Genomic DNA, 13,834 nt, shown 5'->3' with positions numbered 1-13,834 from the left:
TTTCCAATTTCTTTTTGGTCTATTTTTTCCTGGCACTTTATTGAATGTAATTTTTGTTGCATCGTCATCTGAAAAAAATGCATTTACTATTTTTGACTTTCTGCATTTGATTTTGATTTTTCTATAGGTTTCATGAATTTCTGAGAAGAAAGTATACTTTCTGTCTCCATTCAATTTTCTCCAAGAATCTCTCATATGTAGTTTTTCTAGTATTCTATTTACCTCTTTAACTTCTTTCTTATTTATTTTGTGGTTTCATTTATCTAGTTCTGAGAGAGCATGGTTGATATGTTCCACTATTATAGTTTTGCTTTCTGTTTCTTTTTTCAACTCTCTGAACTTCTCATTTAGGAATTTAAATGCTATACCATTTGGTGCATATATGTTTAATGTTGATATTGCTTCATTATCTAGGTTATACTTTAGCAAAATATACTTTCATTCATTTTGTCTTTTAATCATATCAATTTTTGCTTTTGCTTGATCTGAGCTGAAGGTGGCTATCCCTGCTTTTTTTTTTTTTTTTTTTTTTTTTTTTAACTTCACTTGAAGCATTATAGACTCCACTCCAGCCTTTTACCTTTACTCTGTATGCAGCACTCTGCTTTAAATGTGTTTCCTGTAAACAACATATTGTAGAATTCTGGCTTTTAATCCAGTTTGCTATCTGCTTACTTTTTATGGGGAGAGTTCACCCCCTTCACTTTTACAGTTAAAATTACTAATTTTGTATTTTCTGACATCTTATTAATGCTAAATTATACTTTTCTTTCCTTTTCCCCTTTTCCTCCTCCCCAGTATTTTACTTATGAGCACTACTTGCCTCAAGTAGTCCTCCCCTTTTAGAGATCCTCCCCATTTCTTATAAATTTTCCCTACTGTTTCTCTTTTCCCTTTCATTTAGCCTACCTTTACACTTTTCCCTTTTCCCCTCCCAATTTTCTATAAGATGAGAGATGTTTCTCAGTGAAACCAAATATATCTAATATTCTTTCTTTGGAGCAAATCTGATAAGAGTAAGATTCACACAATATTTTCTTTTTTCATTTTATCAAATCTATATTTGAATGAGTTATATGCTTTTCCCATTTCACTAAGTCTGTTTTGTAGTGAATTTTCTTCAAATAATTTCTGTATTGTCTTTTTCAGACCCTCTTGCAAAGTTTTCATTACCTTTCACCATTTTTCTTCTACTTAACTTTTAAGATCCTTTTAAAATTTCTTCTAGGAGAGCTTTGTGTGATGGGGACCACTTTATATCACCTTTTTGGGCTTCATCTGGAGACAATCTGTCTTTAGTCTCCTCCGGATTTGAACTCTATTCTTCTCTGTCACCATAAAATATTGTTAGAGTCCTCTTTAGTTTTTTTCTCATTTCTTTTTTTTTTTTTTAAATTAAGGTCTGCCTTTAGGGCAGGAGAATTTTCCACGTCACTGCAGGGCTGGGTCAGTGCTGATTCAATCTCAGTGCTGGGTGGGTGTAGTCAGGTCCCCTGAGATTCTGGCGTTTTGGCATTCACTATTGATATTTTGTGTTTGTATTGGATGTTTTATAACTTCTCTGCTGATCATCTAGCTTGCAACCAGAGCAGAGTGGCCCGCACTGCTGTAGATTCCTGTAGATTCGTCCCTATAGAGATTGTCCGCCTTGTGGAGTCTGCAATGCTGAGGGAGTCAAAAATGCCCTGGGGCTCTGTGCTGTCTGAGCTGGCATTTGTGGTCAGTTTTTTTGCATTAGGCTGCCTCCCTCCTGTTTCAGATTGAAATAGACCTTTTCTGGTCTGTTTCCTCAAGTAAATTCTCTGCTACTTGGCACTGCCTTGGGACTCTATGTTGTCTGCACTGGTGCTTCTCAGCTGTTTGCACTGGCTGCCTCCCTCCCCTTTCCAATTGAAACAGATCTTTTCTGGTGGTCTTTGAAATTATCTTCTGCTGATAATTTGTTGCACTCCCAATATTTGTGGGTTCTGCCAGTCCAGAGCTAATTCAGAGACTGGGTTTCGTAATTATTGTGAGGATTGTAAAGAAGGTCAGAGAGAAATGTGTGTTGTCTCCACCATCTTGCTTCCACCCATGGAAGTCTCACAATGATTAATTTTTATACAGCCTCTGCTTGAAGTCCTCCAGTTATGACTAATTTAGTACTCTATAATGAGGCTTATTTTTTTTTTTTGATCAGCTTTAATTGTTTAGATTTTTCTTTTATACTGAACCAGAAACTGCTTTTCTGTAACTTACTTTTGTTTTGCCTTACTCCTTATCAGGGCTAACCCCTCTAACTGAACAAGGAAATATATTCCACTGTCTCCTTCAATACGTTATCCCATTCTATCACCTATCTTCAGTTTCCTCCAGTTTACTGGCACTTTTCATACTTCCTGAAAACATGCTCATGTGTACTGTATAATCAAAAACATTCAAATTGATCAAAAACGTCTAGATAGACGCACCAGCCCTGAATTCAGAAATTCCTGAGTTCAGATGTGGCCTTAGACACTTAATACTTCCTAACTGTGTGACCCTGGGCAACCTGTATCAGACAAATAGATAGATAGATAGATAGATAGATAGATAGATAGATAGATAGATAGATAGAAAATGCTATCTACAGTGTGTTCTTCCACTTTCTCTTCTCTCACAATTTGGCCCCATCATTCAATCAAAACGGCTTTCTTCAAAGTTATCAATGATCTCTTAATTGCCAAATCCATTATCCCTTTAGATATCCTTATTTTTCTTGATCTCTTCATAGCTTTCGACTCAGATGATAACTTCTCTTTGATACTCTCTTTTAAATCACTTCTCAATCAGATTGCTTCTATTTGGTCTCCTTTGCTGAATCCCCATTCCAAACATGCTTTTAATCACAGATGTGACATAGGATTCTGTCCTAAAACCTCTTCCAGCTCTATATTGCTTCAGTTGGTGAAATCATTATCTCTAATGAGTTTAATTACCATCTTTATGCTGAGAATTCCCAAATCTACCCATTCTACCCTATCCTTTCTGTTTACCCCCAATCTCAAATTTTCAACTGCCTTTAAGATTTATTGAATTGAATGTCCCGTAAACAGCTTAAACTAAACATATCTAAAACAAAACTTACTATCTTTCTTCTTACCTTCCTCCCCAACACACACTTTTAACTTTCCTGTTTCTTTCTCCAGTGACACCATCCTTCCAGTTTCTCAAACTCTCCACTGACATCCTTGATTTATGACTATCTTTCACCTTTCATATCCACTCTGTTACCAAAGTCTATCTTTCCCCCTTTCAACATCTCTCTAATATACCCTTCTCTCTCCTCTAACACTGACAACCACTTTGATTCAGGTCCACATCAGTGGAGGTCTGAACTATTTCAATAGACAGTAACTACTAAAGCTCAGAGTAGAAACCAGGCCTTCTAAATTGAAACTCAGCACTCTTTCCACTATAACCATAGTTTCAAAAGTATAAGAATAAGCAACAGAATGTAGAATCTCTCCAGCACAACTCTAGTTGTTGAAACCTTTTGAGAATATTGGAGAAAAGTTAAAGGAAACCTTTCCTATCTGTCACTAGGAAATGCTTAATTCAAAAGTTTTTACTACAAGATGATTTAACAAAAATTCTTCTAATCTTTTTGTTTTGTTTTAACCTTGAGATATTTTTGTTTTGTAAATAAATCTATAATGTCACTTCTAATAATATATTTTATAGATATTAATTCTCTTAAAGTGTACTCTTTGGAAGGACAAGTGTCCTACTAAAATCATTCTATCTTTTAAATATAATCATATTTGTCTAGATCTATTTGGCACAATTATTTGATTTGGGTGAATATTTAAAACATTTTGACAATGATGAAGAAGAATTTTTACCTTTGTATTTTGCTAATAATGTCCTGTCTTATGTCTTGTTTGGTTTTCTTAGGATTCATATTGCTCAGCTATAAATGCTATTACATTTATTTTATTTGAAACATATTGTCTTATAAAATTGTCGAATGTCAAGAATATAAAATTGAATTTGCTTGAACAATTTATCAGCATTTGATGTGAAACATCCATCATACCAAATTAATAGTCAACCAAACTCCTGCTTTTATTGACCCTTTGAACCTCTAAAATCATGCCATGTGACATGAAGATATACATACTGCTTTGCCTTTGGCATTCAGAGGTAACACTGAAATTTTATTCTCTAGTGTAATCCAAAGTGTAGAAGTAAAATAACAGCAACTCTTCTAGCAAAGTTGGTCATTTGTATAAGTGGGCTTTCATTTGGATTAATACACACACATATGTGTATACACACACATACACACAGTGACAAGAAAGAGAAAGAGAGAGAGAGATTAGTTATGTCTTTTAATTCAAAATTGAGTTGTAATATACTTGCTCAAACTGATCATCTCTGAATGTTATACAAAAACATCTATCTGCTCATTGCTAAATGTTTCACTGACTTTATCCTCTATGATAGCATTGATGATCTAAACCAGAAATTATTTCTTTTCTTCCATTTTAAATTAAGCAGTGTGAAGTATCCAGCTAGGACCAGCTGTCATAAATGATCTCACCAGCAGTGCTGAATTGCAATGGCTATAATGATAATGCCCATTGTAAAAAGCCCTGTAGGAAATGCAAATATACTATCACATTCAGACCTGCTACTGATGCCTTTTTTTTTTCAAACCCGTATAATCTTTTTGATTTCAGTTAATAATTTAGTCCTAATCACCACCTTATCTTCTGAAAAGGAGAGTCTGTTTTGAATCATGAGGCACCTGACCTTGAGAGGAGATTTAATATATACAGTGTACTCTTGAGCTTTCATGTATCACCTCTTGGTTCCTATGCATAATTTCTCTTGATCCATGAAAAGATCAGCTGGGATGATACTTCTTCTGGTTTCTGTTTTGATATTTGTTGTAATAATGCTCTAATGGTTTTTATTCCCTTAAGCTTAAATTGGAACTTTTTTAAGTCTGCACTTTAAATTTTTCAAAAAAATTGTTACTAAATATGGCATCATAGATTAGGAAGTGAGTGGTACATTTGAAATAATTTAGTATAGACCTTCATTTTTACAAGTGAGAAACTGAGTTCAGAATTTGATGTGGTAAAGATGTAGACTTGGGACCTTAAAAACAACTATTAACTGCTATTTTCTAATAAGAACATTATTATATTATGAAGAATTAATAATTTGAATTGGAATCATAGCTTTAAATGTATTAAAACATTTAAAATACAAACGGGCATTTTGCTTTTGTGTCATTTAATGAATTGTATTTATAAATGAAGAAATAAGTTGAATAAATTAGGAATTTGAAGATAATTTATGTTCTAGAGTGAGTTATTGAATTATATAAAGGAGTTATAAAAATCTCAAAATTTATTTAAATTCTACATTAAATATATTTTATCTAACATTTCTACATGGGGTAGATCTGTGTGGATTAAAAAATAAAATTAAACAAGACCTATTGGTGCATGTCGTCTGTTATTCCTTGTTACTGGAGAGGACAAAATCTAATTGAATGTCCATATTAAGTCTGCAATGAATATAATGGGCACTCTAATGCCTATAACCTGGAAATGTGAAACTGCCAGGTTGCTTAAGAACAACAGATGAAGATCAGAAACAGAACATATCAAAATGCGTCAGTAAACTGTAGAATCTGATCATGGGGAAATGGGGCATTGAGAGAGAGAGTCAGAGACAGAATAAAAAAAAGGAATGATGGATGAATTTCTAGCTCCAAACTTCTTAAGAAATACTACACTCTCAATGCAATCAGTATTCTTGATTTTAGGTAGAAAATTATGAATCCTACTGGAAACAGAATTATTATATTTTTTATTAAAGTTTATTTTCAAAACATGCATAGATAATTTTGAACATTCACCTTTGCAAAACCTTGTTTTCCATTTTTTTCCCCTCCATTCCTCCTATTCTCACCCCAGACGGCAAGTCCTCCAATATGTATTAAACATGTGCAATTCTTCTATACATAAGAAATTATTTTATAATATCATTTTTATATCTTTCTTAGTAAATACTTAGCAGTATAAGAAATTAATATTAAACATTAGAAATGCCATCAACTGAAGACTAGAATTTGTTTTTGCTAATATTGTTGTTTTAACATCTCAATATTTCTAAGAAGAATAATCCAGGGCATTTTAATTTCAGGATAATAGTGGTATTTTGGTAAGTAGAGAAACAAGGAAGGGTCTTTAGAAAATTAATGGGTACTTGGAAAAAGAGAAGACAGTTTTGATTTGGTATGGATTGTATCTTTGTGATGAGTAGAATTGTTTAAATTTCATTTGCTTCTTATCATACACTTAAGTAGACTTAAGTGAATTTAGATTTTTATTCTTCACCATGTAGATTTTGACATTTAAGCTTGGGTTATATATCACATTTACAAAACGTAGAAAGTATATAAATGAAAATAATAGATCTGCCTTTGGGATTTGTGTTAGTTTTCCCTCAATGAACTAAAAGGGGTTGGAACCAGAGGCAAGCTTCCATGCATTTCAAAATGATGTTTTAAAAATGAATCTGAGAATTTTTAATATTATTTTCCATGAAAAGACTTTTATGGAAGTAACCTTGATTTTTATTAGCTTGTGTTCTATTTTAAATCACGCTTTGATGGAATGATTAAATCTAATATAAAGTATAGAGCAAGTTAACAGGCTTAATAGTCCTAAAGATAAGATAGGAATGTTTCTGCTATTATCTTGAACAGTCAATAATGAACTGAGTTTTGTTTTCTTTAACTATCATGCCATTTTCAACCCTTGCTGCATTACTCAAAATAATTTTAAAATAACATGATATTTTGTATGTCACTTAACAGAATCATTTCTCCCGGAGGAACATCTTTCAGGTTGGCTGGTTATTCCATTTGAAATCAACTGCTTGGCTGGAAGTAATATTTCCTTGGAGTTTAAGGCAGTTGACCTGACAGACTCTTAAAAATACATCTCCTATAATTCATGAGGTCACAGTTAAGTTTAAAATGACATTTTGTTCACCTCATGGAAGGTCTTCTGCAAACTGACCATAGTGGAGGGCCACTTAGGGATCCAAATTCTAGTACATTTTGCACCTATTGTCTCTTTCCTATCCCATAGGAGATACATTATAAAAAGAGACAATCTAAATTCCAAAATATCTACATTGACTTCACAACTTTATTCATTTCTCCTTAAAACACATTTCACAGTAAAATAAAAGTAGCAGTTTAACAAAACATTGATGCTGGGCTCTTCCCACTCCATCCCCAAATTCCAAAGCACTCCTGTTTTAAATTATGTTAGGAAATATGTCAGGTGCAATAAGATACAGTACTTGAAGTCAAAAAGACCTGGAATCATATCCGCCCCCCCCAAATACTTATGATTCTTGGTAAGTAGTTTACTCATCTGTAAACTCCAAGGCTTGGAATCAGTCTCTAAAGTTCCTTCCCACTTCAAATCTGTTATTTTAGGAATTTAAATATATACAGAGAAAGTTGTGCATAAACATGTGTATAAATAAATATTTCTGTAGTACCCCTTCCATAGACTACCTAATACTTGTAGATTCCAATTTGATTCCAAACATCTGAGTGACCATTATAACATCTTAAAGGTGCTAGATAGGATGTCATTCCTAAAACTATAATGTACAGATTCTTGTTAATAAATTAGCTAGAAGAAAAGTCATATCAAAATGGCAGAATAAGAATGAAAAATAGAAAGTATCCCAAGCTCTAGAAAAAAACATTTTGCAAATTTCACACACCCACACACATAAAGTATCAGTGGGAAGAACTGGTATGCAAAATTAGTACACTAATAGAAAGTTACACTCAGAGATAATAGGATCATGTACATAGAGTTATCAAAGACCGAAAAGGTAATCGATTCCAACTCCATTGTATAGATGAGGAAATTGAGGTTGAGAAAGATAACTGGCTTATCCCAAATCTCTTAGACTTCCTAGACACAGATATTAAACATCAGAAGCAAGATTTGAATCCAGATCTTTTAATTCTAGAGACAGTGCTCTTTTATGATACTATTACTATCTTATACATGGCCAAAGCAACTCACAGTAACTATCATAAGGGAATTTATGTTCTTTTTCTTTCCATTGTGCTCTCATGATTATTCCCTCAGTGCACATCGTCTCATAAGTGCAAAGTTGCTCTACTGGAATTGCTAACAGAAATTGGAAAGGAAGAGAAATCCTTCTCAGCCTTCTTGTACACCAAATGAGGCTCAAAGGAAAACAGTGATCCCCTCTCAAGAACTGAGTTTTTCTTCCATAGTTGGCTCACTTCTTAACTGCCAGTTGTAACTCTATAAAGAGTGTTTCTATAAAGTTGCATGGCTTTCTTTTTAAAGGTCTGAAGAAGTAAGGCGGATCCTTTAGTCATCAAATGTCTAGTTGTCTTATAATTTTCCCAAGTTTATTCAAGCTCTTCCTACCTTCTAATTAAGTAAAATACAAACTTTCCTTCCATTTCTTTTATACTTCTTTAAAATATACACTATGTGTGTGTGTTTGTGTGTGTGTGTGTGTGTCCTACTTCCCTACTTCACACAAAAAAGAAAAGAGACTTTACATACTGCAAACGCTGACCTTAGCTTTACTGTAATTCCTGGCAAATATATTGAACTTAATATTCATTAACATTTTGGTTATTGAACATTTATAAAAGGAACTTAATCTTACAGAGTCAGTATAGATTCATGAAGGACAGTGTTACTCATAAAGAATTTAATTTCCTTTTTTGACAGTCATTAGAATGATATATTACTGAAACACTTCAGAATTTGAGTTTCCCAGTGTTTATATCATTACTAAGGAAAATATAGATAATTATGGTCTAAATAGTAGAACAGTTATGAAAATTGCTGTTGTTTGTCCTTTGTTCTTGAAAAGAACCATGACATGCAAGTGAATTGGATTTAAGTGAGGGAGGGCTGGGCAAGGTCACCTGCCTCAATTTTTCCCCACACTTGGGGTCCATTGGCAACATGTAGATTAGAATGATTTGGAGGTGGCCCTGGAAGAGGAAGACCTTCACCTTTTTTAAGCCAACATCTTTAACAGGTTTCAGTTTGACTGTGACCTAATCTGTGATTAGGGATAGGTAAGAAATAAGGCAGAGAATGGCATTTTTACCAAGTGAAAAAAAATCATCCTGGGAAGGGAAGAATCTCAGTCTGACCAAAACAGAAAAATTGCTATTACATTCATTCTGAGCCAATCTACTCAAACTGAGTGGGTTTTGACCTGGAATCTTTTGTTGATCAGGCAATGAGAACTAGAGTGATTTAAGATTAAGGCGTGGTCCTAGCTGGGAAACTCTAAGAAGCAGAAATAGGCTAGGTGTAATTGATGGTGATGGGTTGTTAATAATTGTATCAATGCTGAAATGATGAGCTATGTCAGAAGATAGTGGGCTCCCTCTCATATGGAATTTTTAAAAAGTCCCGAATGGGACTATTCATAAGGCATATATATTATAAAGGGAATTCTTGACTTATTGTATAAACTAGATGCCCTCTATGGTCCTTTCTATTCCTGAAACTCTATGATTCTGTGATTGATAGAAGTGTACTTCTTCATATAGACAATTTACAAAGCATGTTTCTCACAGTGAATTACTACTATAATTAGCAGGAGTATAATTTTTTTTTTGATTCAATGAGTATAAATCTTAAAATAAAACCTGGTTTGTGTAGGAGGGCATATACAAACAGTGAACTAGTCTTCATGTTATTTAAGTTGTCCATATTTGTCACAGTATATGTATCTATATATACATATATATACTCCATATATATATTCCATATATAAACACACACATGTATATGTATATATTATAAGTTCTAGAATTTTCTTTTTTTTCCCTGTTGGCAATAGATAACCACAGTGGGTTTTTGAGTATAGATGGTTTGTTAACAAGTTGTGTCCTAGGAAAATCTTTTTGGTATATCTGTGAGTTCTACAACTAGATTGTTGTCTTTGTGAGTAAAGAGAAAATTTGATGTGAGGCAGATTGTATTGTAGACTCAATAGGACTTAGTAACTGATTTGATTTGTAGAATTAGGTAGAAGAAATAGTCAAATACAACTTTATCATTTGGAGCTTGAGATGGTAAAGATAATGGGAGGACCATAAGAAGGAATCAGAAAATTGAAGAAAGGTCAATTTCAGGGAAAAATAATGGTTAAAACATTGGACTGTAGAGCCTAAGTGAATGTTTATTATTAGATAATACTAGTTATGTTTTTTTTTTTTATTTGCTGCTTGTCTGGAATGTGTTTACTATTATTTAGATGGATTTGAAAATAATTTTTGACATTTCTATATTGCATTATATTCTCTTTTGAAGTTAATAAAGATGGAAAATAGTTGTTAAATAATTCTTAAGATATTTTTGTAATAAAATTTAATCATTATAACTTCTAGTCTGGAAATAGATCTACATGAAAAAGATAATTGCTCTAAAGTTGGTATCATTTGATCTAAGAATTCATTGTAGTTTATCATTTTCATGTCCATACTTAGTTCAGCTACTCTAAAGTGAGAACTGAGAAACTCACAAGCAAGTGGCCCAAGGAAGATCTAAAATGGCATGTGAAGCTTGTTTTGTTTTCAATCTGTTTTTAATAATTTAAAGTTAACTGTAACTGAGTAACTTATGTGCTGCAAGGAGATGAGTTGTAAAATGGTAAACTTTCTGCATGCTTCATTCTACTCTTTCATTTTCTCTTCTTGTATATATAGAAAAATATTCTGAAGAGTCTAATTTAGTTTAGTGAGAAGAAATAAGAATCAAATTTAAAAAGGACATATAAATAATGTTAATATTAATTCAATGAGTTAATTATTAAAATGTATAAAAATGATCTATCATCTCTCTAAAAATAGATTTAATATAATTCCTAAGTATCATAGTACCTACAGTGGGAAGAGCACGCACTGCTTTAGAATGTGGAATAAATGGATGTTCCCAACTTTGTTAAATATTGGTTATCTGAATTTAGAGAGGTTTTTGGATTCTTCCAATTTCAGAATTCTTTATCTAAAAAAAGTTTAAATTTGGTTAAATTTATTCTCTTAAAGATCGTTTTCAACTCTTTAAAAATAATCAGATTTCAAAATAATTTGTATAATTCTAAGATCCATGTAACTAAGGGACTTTGTTTTTATACCTAAGCATAACAAAAAGGACTTGACACTATTGCTATTGTGAGCTCTTACACCATGTTCACATTTTATGAATTTCCTTCTGTTTATAGATAAGGGCAATGGAATTCATTAATATGCCACAAAGTAAGAACAAAATATTTTAAAATTTGTTTACATATGACAGACTTTTATTTATATGGGCTTAAGAAGAGTCTTATGGCTTTAAATTGAATTATGAATTTGAATAGAAAGGTTGCCACCAGAATTAAGGCAGTGCTATAAAAAATTAAAAAAAATTAATGGAAAGAACAGTGTGTAGTATTTTCATTAGACCCATAGTACAGGACAATTTAATAAAGACAATTGAGGGTGCCAACTAATCTAACAAATTAATAAAATATTTGATAAAATATGCCTCATCTTGATTTACATAGGCCCTTTAAGGTCAAGGACTATTTTTCATTATATTCCCATTGCTTAAAAGATAGTACTTTATACATATCAGAGAATTTAAATCTTCATTAATTTGAAATGTATTGAAGAAAAAATAAATACAACCTACTGTTATTAATTCTGTATTTATTGATTTATATATAACTTAGATGGTCCCCAAATCCACCATTGTTCTTTTGTACATCATTCAAAAATATGAAACATTTAAAACTTTCCATTTCTGTGAAAATATAATTCATTTTGTCATAATAGAATAGAATTAGACCTGTTTAGGACCTCATGTGCCATCTAGACCAATCCTCTTATTTTACATATGAAAATTGGAATGTATAAGTGATTCTGGTAGTTACAGGGAAAGATTTGAACCCATGTCCCTTGACTCCAAATCCAGTGCATTTTCTACTTTTCCATCTTGCTTCTCATAATGATGATCATGTCATCTAGCTCAATACATAGAAAGATATCATTTACACTATGTGATTCCTTTCATTTAAAATCTCAAATCCTTTTCTAAAAGCCTAAAAACCATTACCCTCACTTTGTAGATGGGAACATTTGATACTGAGCTTTACTCTAGCAAGAGAAACATGGAGTACTAAATTTAGGTTGTGTCATAGACAGTTACCCTTATCCTGAGGCCTTAATAATTCCTGAAAAAGATTTCTTAGATTTATGTATGGGATAAATAAGGCCATTTGTAATTATTATCAAGTATCAATTACTCCTTTAGCACTAAAACTAATTTGGTTCATTTCAGAATTTTTTAAATTTCAGAATTTCAAACTGCAGTTTAAAACCCCAAAGTTTTTTTTTTTTTTTTTAACCTCACTGTCAATGACATCAGTTATCTATTGCTATAAATCAATTTAAGAAATCTTGCTGGCCCACTAAGTATTTCTGATAAGGGCAGTTGTTCCATGAAACATTCCAAGATTATCACAAGAAATTGCTTTCATAGACCATAAAAGAAGGGGAAAAAAAACCCAGCAAGCAGAAAATGCCTGGCAGAAACAGTTTACAGTTTTACAGCTCCTCCCATTGCAGCACATAAGTCACTAAGTTACAGTTAACTTTGGATGATCAATCCATTGCAAGCAAAACAGGAATCTCACACTGCCTACCCTGGAGCTGTTGGGCCATTTGCTGTGATTTTCCCAATTCAATGATGAGGGGATCGGAACCAATTCTGGACATGGAGATAGCAAACTACAGTGAAGTCTTAGACCCAACTTATACAACTTTGGAGTTTGAAACTATGCAGATTCTCTACAGTTCAGGTGGTGAGTTCTCGTTTCCTCACTGTATGTCATAAAGGAAGACATTAATAGGAAAAGTTATACTGGGCAAAACAACTTGGTAGTAGTGTGTTAGTGGAGAATGTGGGAACTTCTTTTATAGTAACAAATCAGGTTCTTTACATTTCACCACAGAATCCAAATTAACAGCATTAAGCATAGGTTTATGTAAAAAAGAAAATCCTTGGTCCAGGTAATGAAGGTACAGAGCCTTGTCATAGCTAGTTATATGGGAGTTAGGAAAAGGAGGCTTTCAGCAGCTATTTGATTGACTGTGAGTTATATAGCAAGAAATAATGATTATTTTATTACTGAATATTTTGGGGACAGTGTTAGACATTATAAGTAAAACAAAGTTTCATAGGTATTTTGGAAATTTTGCTGATTACCTGGTCCCATTAGTTATCATCTTTGGAAGTCTCATTTGCTATTAATGAGAAAATACTATACACACAAATATGTTATTTACTTTTTTCTATAGATCAATAATATGGTAGGGACTGAAGTTTTTATCAGAATGGCTCTTTACAAGCTAATGTTTAGCCAAAAGAAGCTCTTGGTATTTTTCTAGTGTAACATTTTAACTTTAAATCAGATTGTAGTTAGTAATGGTAAATGTCTTTATGGAATTTAGTTTGCCATTATCTTTTAAATTGGTAATATACTTTATCAAATAAACAATCCTGTCGAGAAGGATTTTGAAATTATAATTCTGTTAACTGTATTACTAATTATAATTCATGAAGTTATCTGAAAGTAAGTCTAGTATCATGTATAAATCAATAATCTAATATTCTTTTAAAAGCATGATTTTCTCAAGTAAATTTTTTTCCTAAAAATTATCTTTTTCCATATTTTTCTTCAATAAGAAAAATGGTGTAGCTTAAATAAG

At 32.4% G+C, this 13,834-nt stretch overlaps 1 protein-coding gene across 4 annotated transcripts in view; it reads left to right on the top strand.

Annotated features, from left to right (window-relative positions):
- Nucleotides 1-13,834, top strand: part of HNF4G (hepatocyte nuclear factor 4 gamma) — a 169,374-nt gene that overhangs the window by 133,716 nt on the left and 21,824 nt on the right. Inside the window, exon 1 of one of the 4 annotated variants that reach the window (XM_051970014.1) lies at nt 12,786-12,927. The exons of the other annotated variants lie outside the window; for them this stretch is intronic. Within the exon in view, the coding sequence (XP_051825974.1) occupies nt 12,810-12,927 (118 nt within the window). The 5' untranslated portion in view covers nt 12,786-12,809. Of the gene's footprint in view, nt 1-12,785; nt 12,928-13,834 lie in introns of those variants that run through there. 4 annotated transcript variants of the gene reach the window in all.

This window comes from Antechinus flavipes, chromosome 1 (genome assembly GCF_016432865.1).
Source record: "Antechinus flavipes isolate AdamAnt ecotype Samford, QLD, Australia chromosome 1, AdamAnt_v2, whole genome shotgun sequence".
In the NCBI taxonomy this organism is placed as follows: Eukaryota; Metazoa; Chordata; class Mammalia; order Dasyuromorphia; family Dasyuridae; genus Antechinus; species Antechinus flavipes.
Note: the sequence above shows the minus strand (reverse complement) of the source record. Positions and strands in the feature narration are given on the sequence as shown.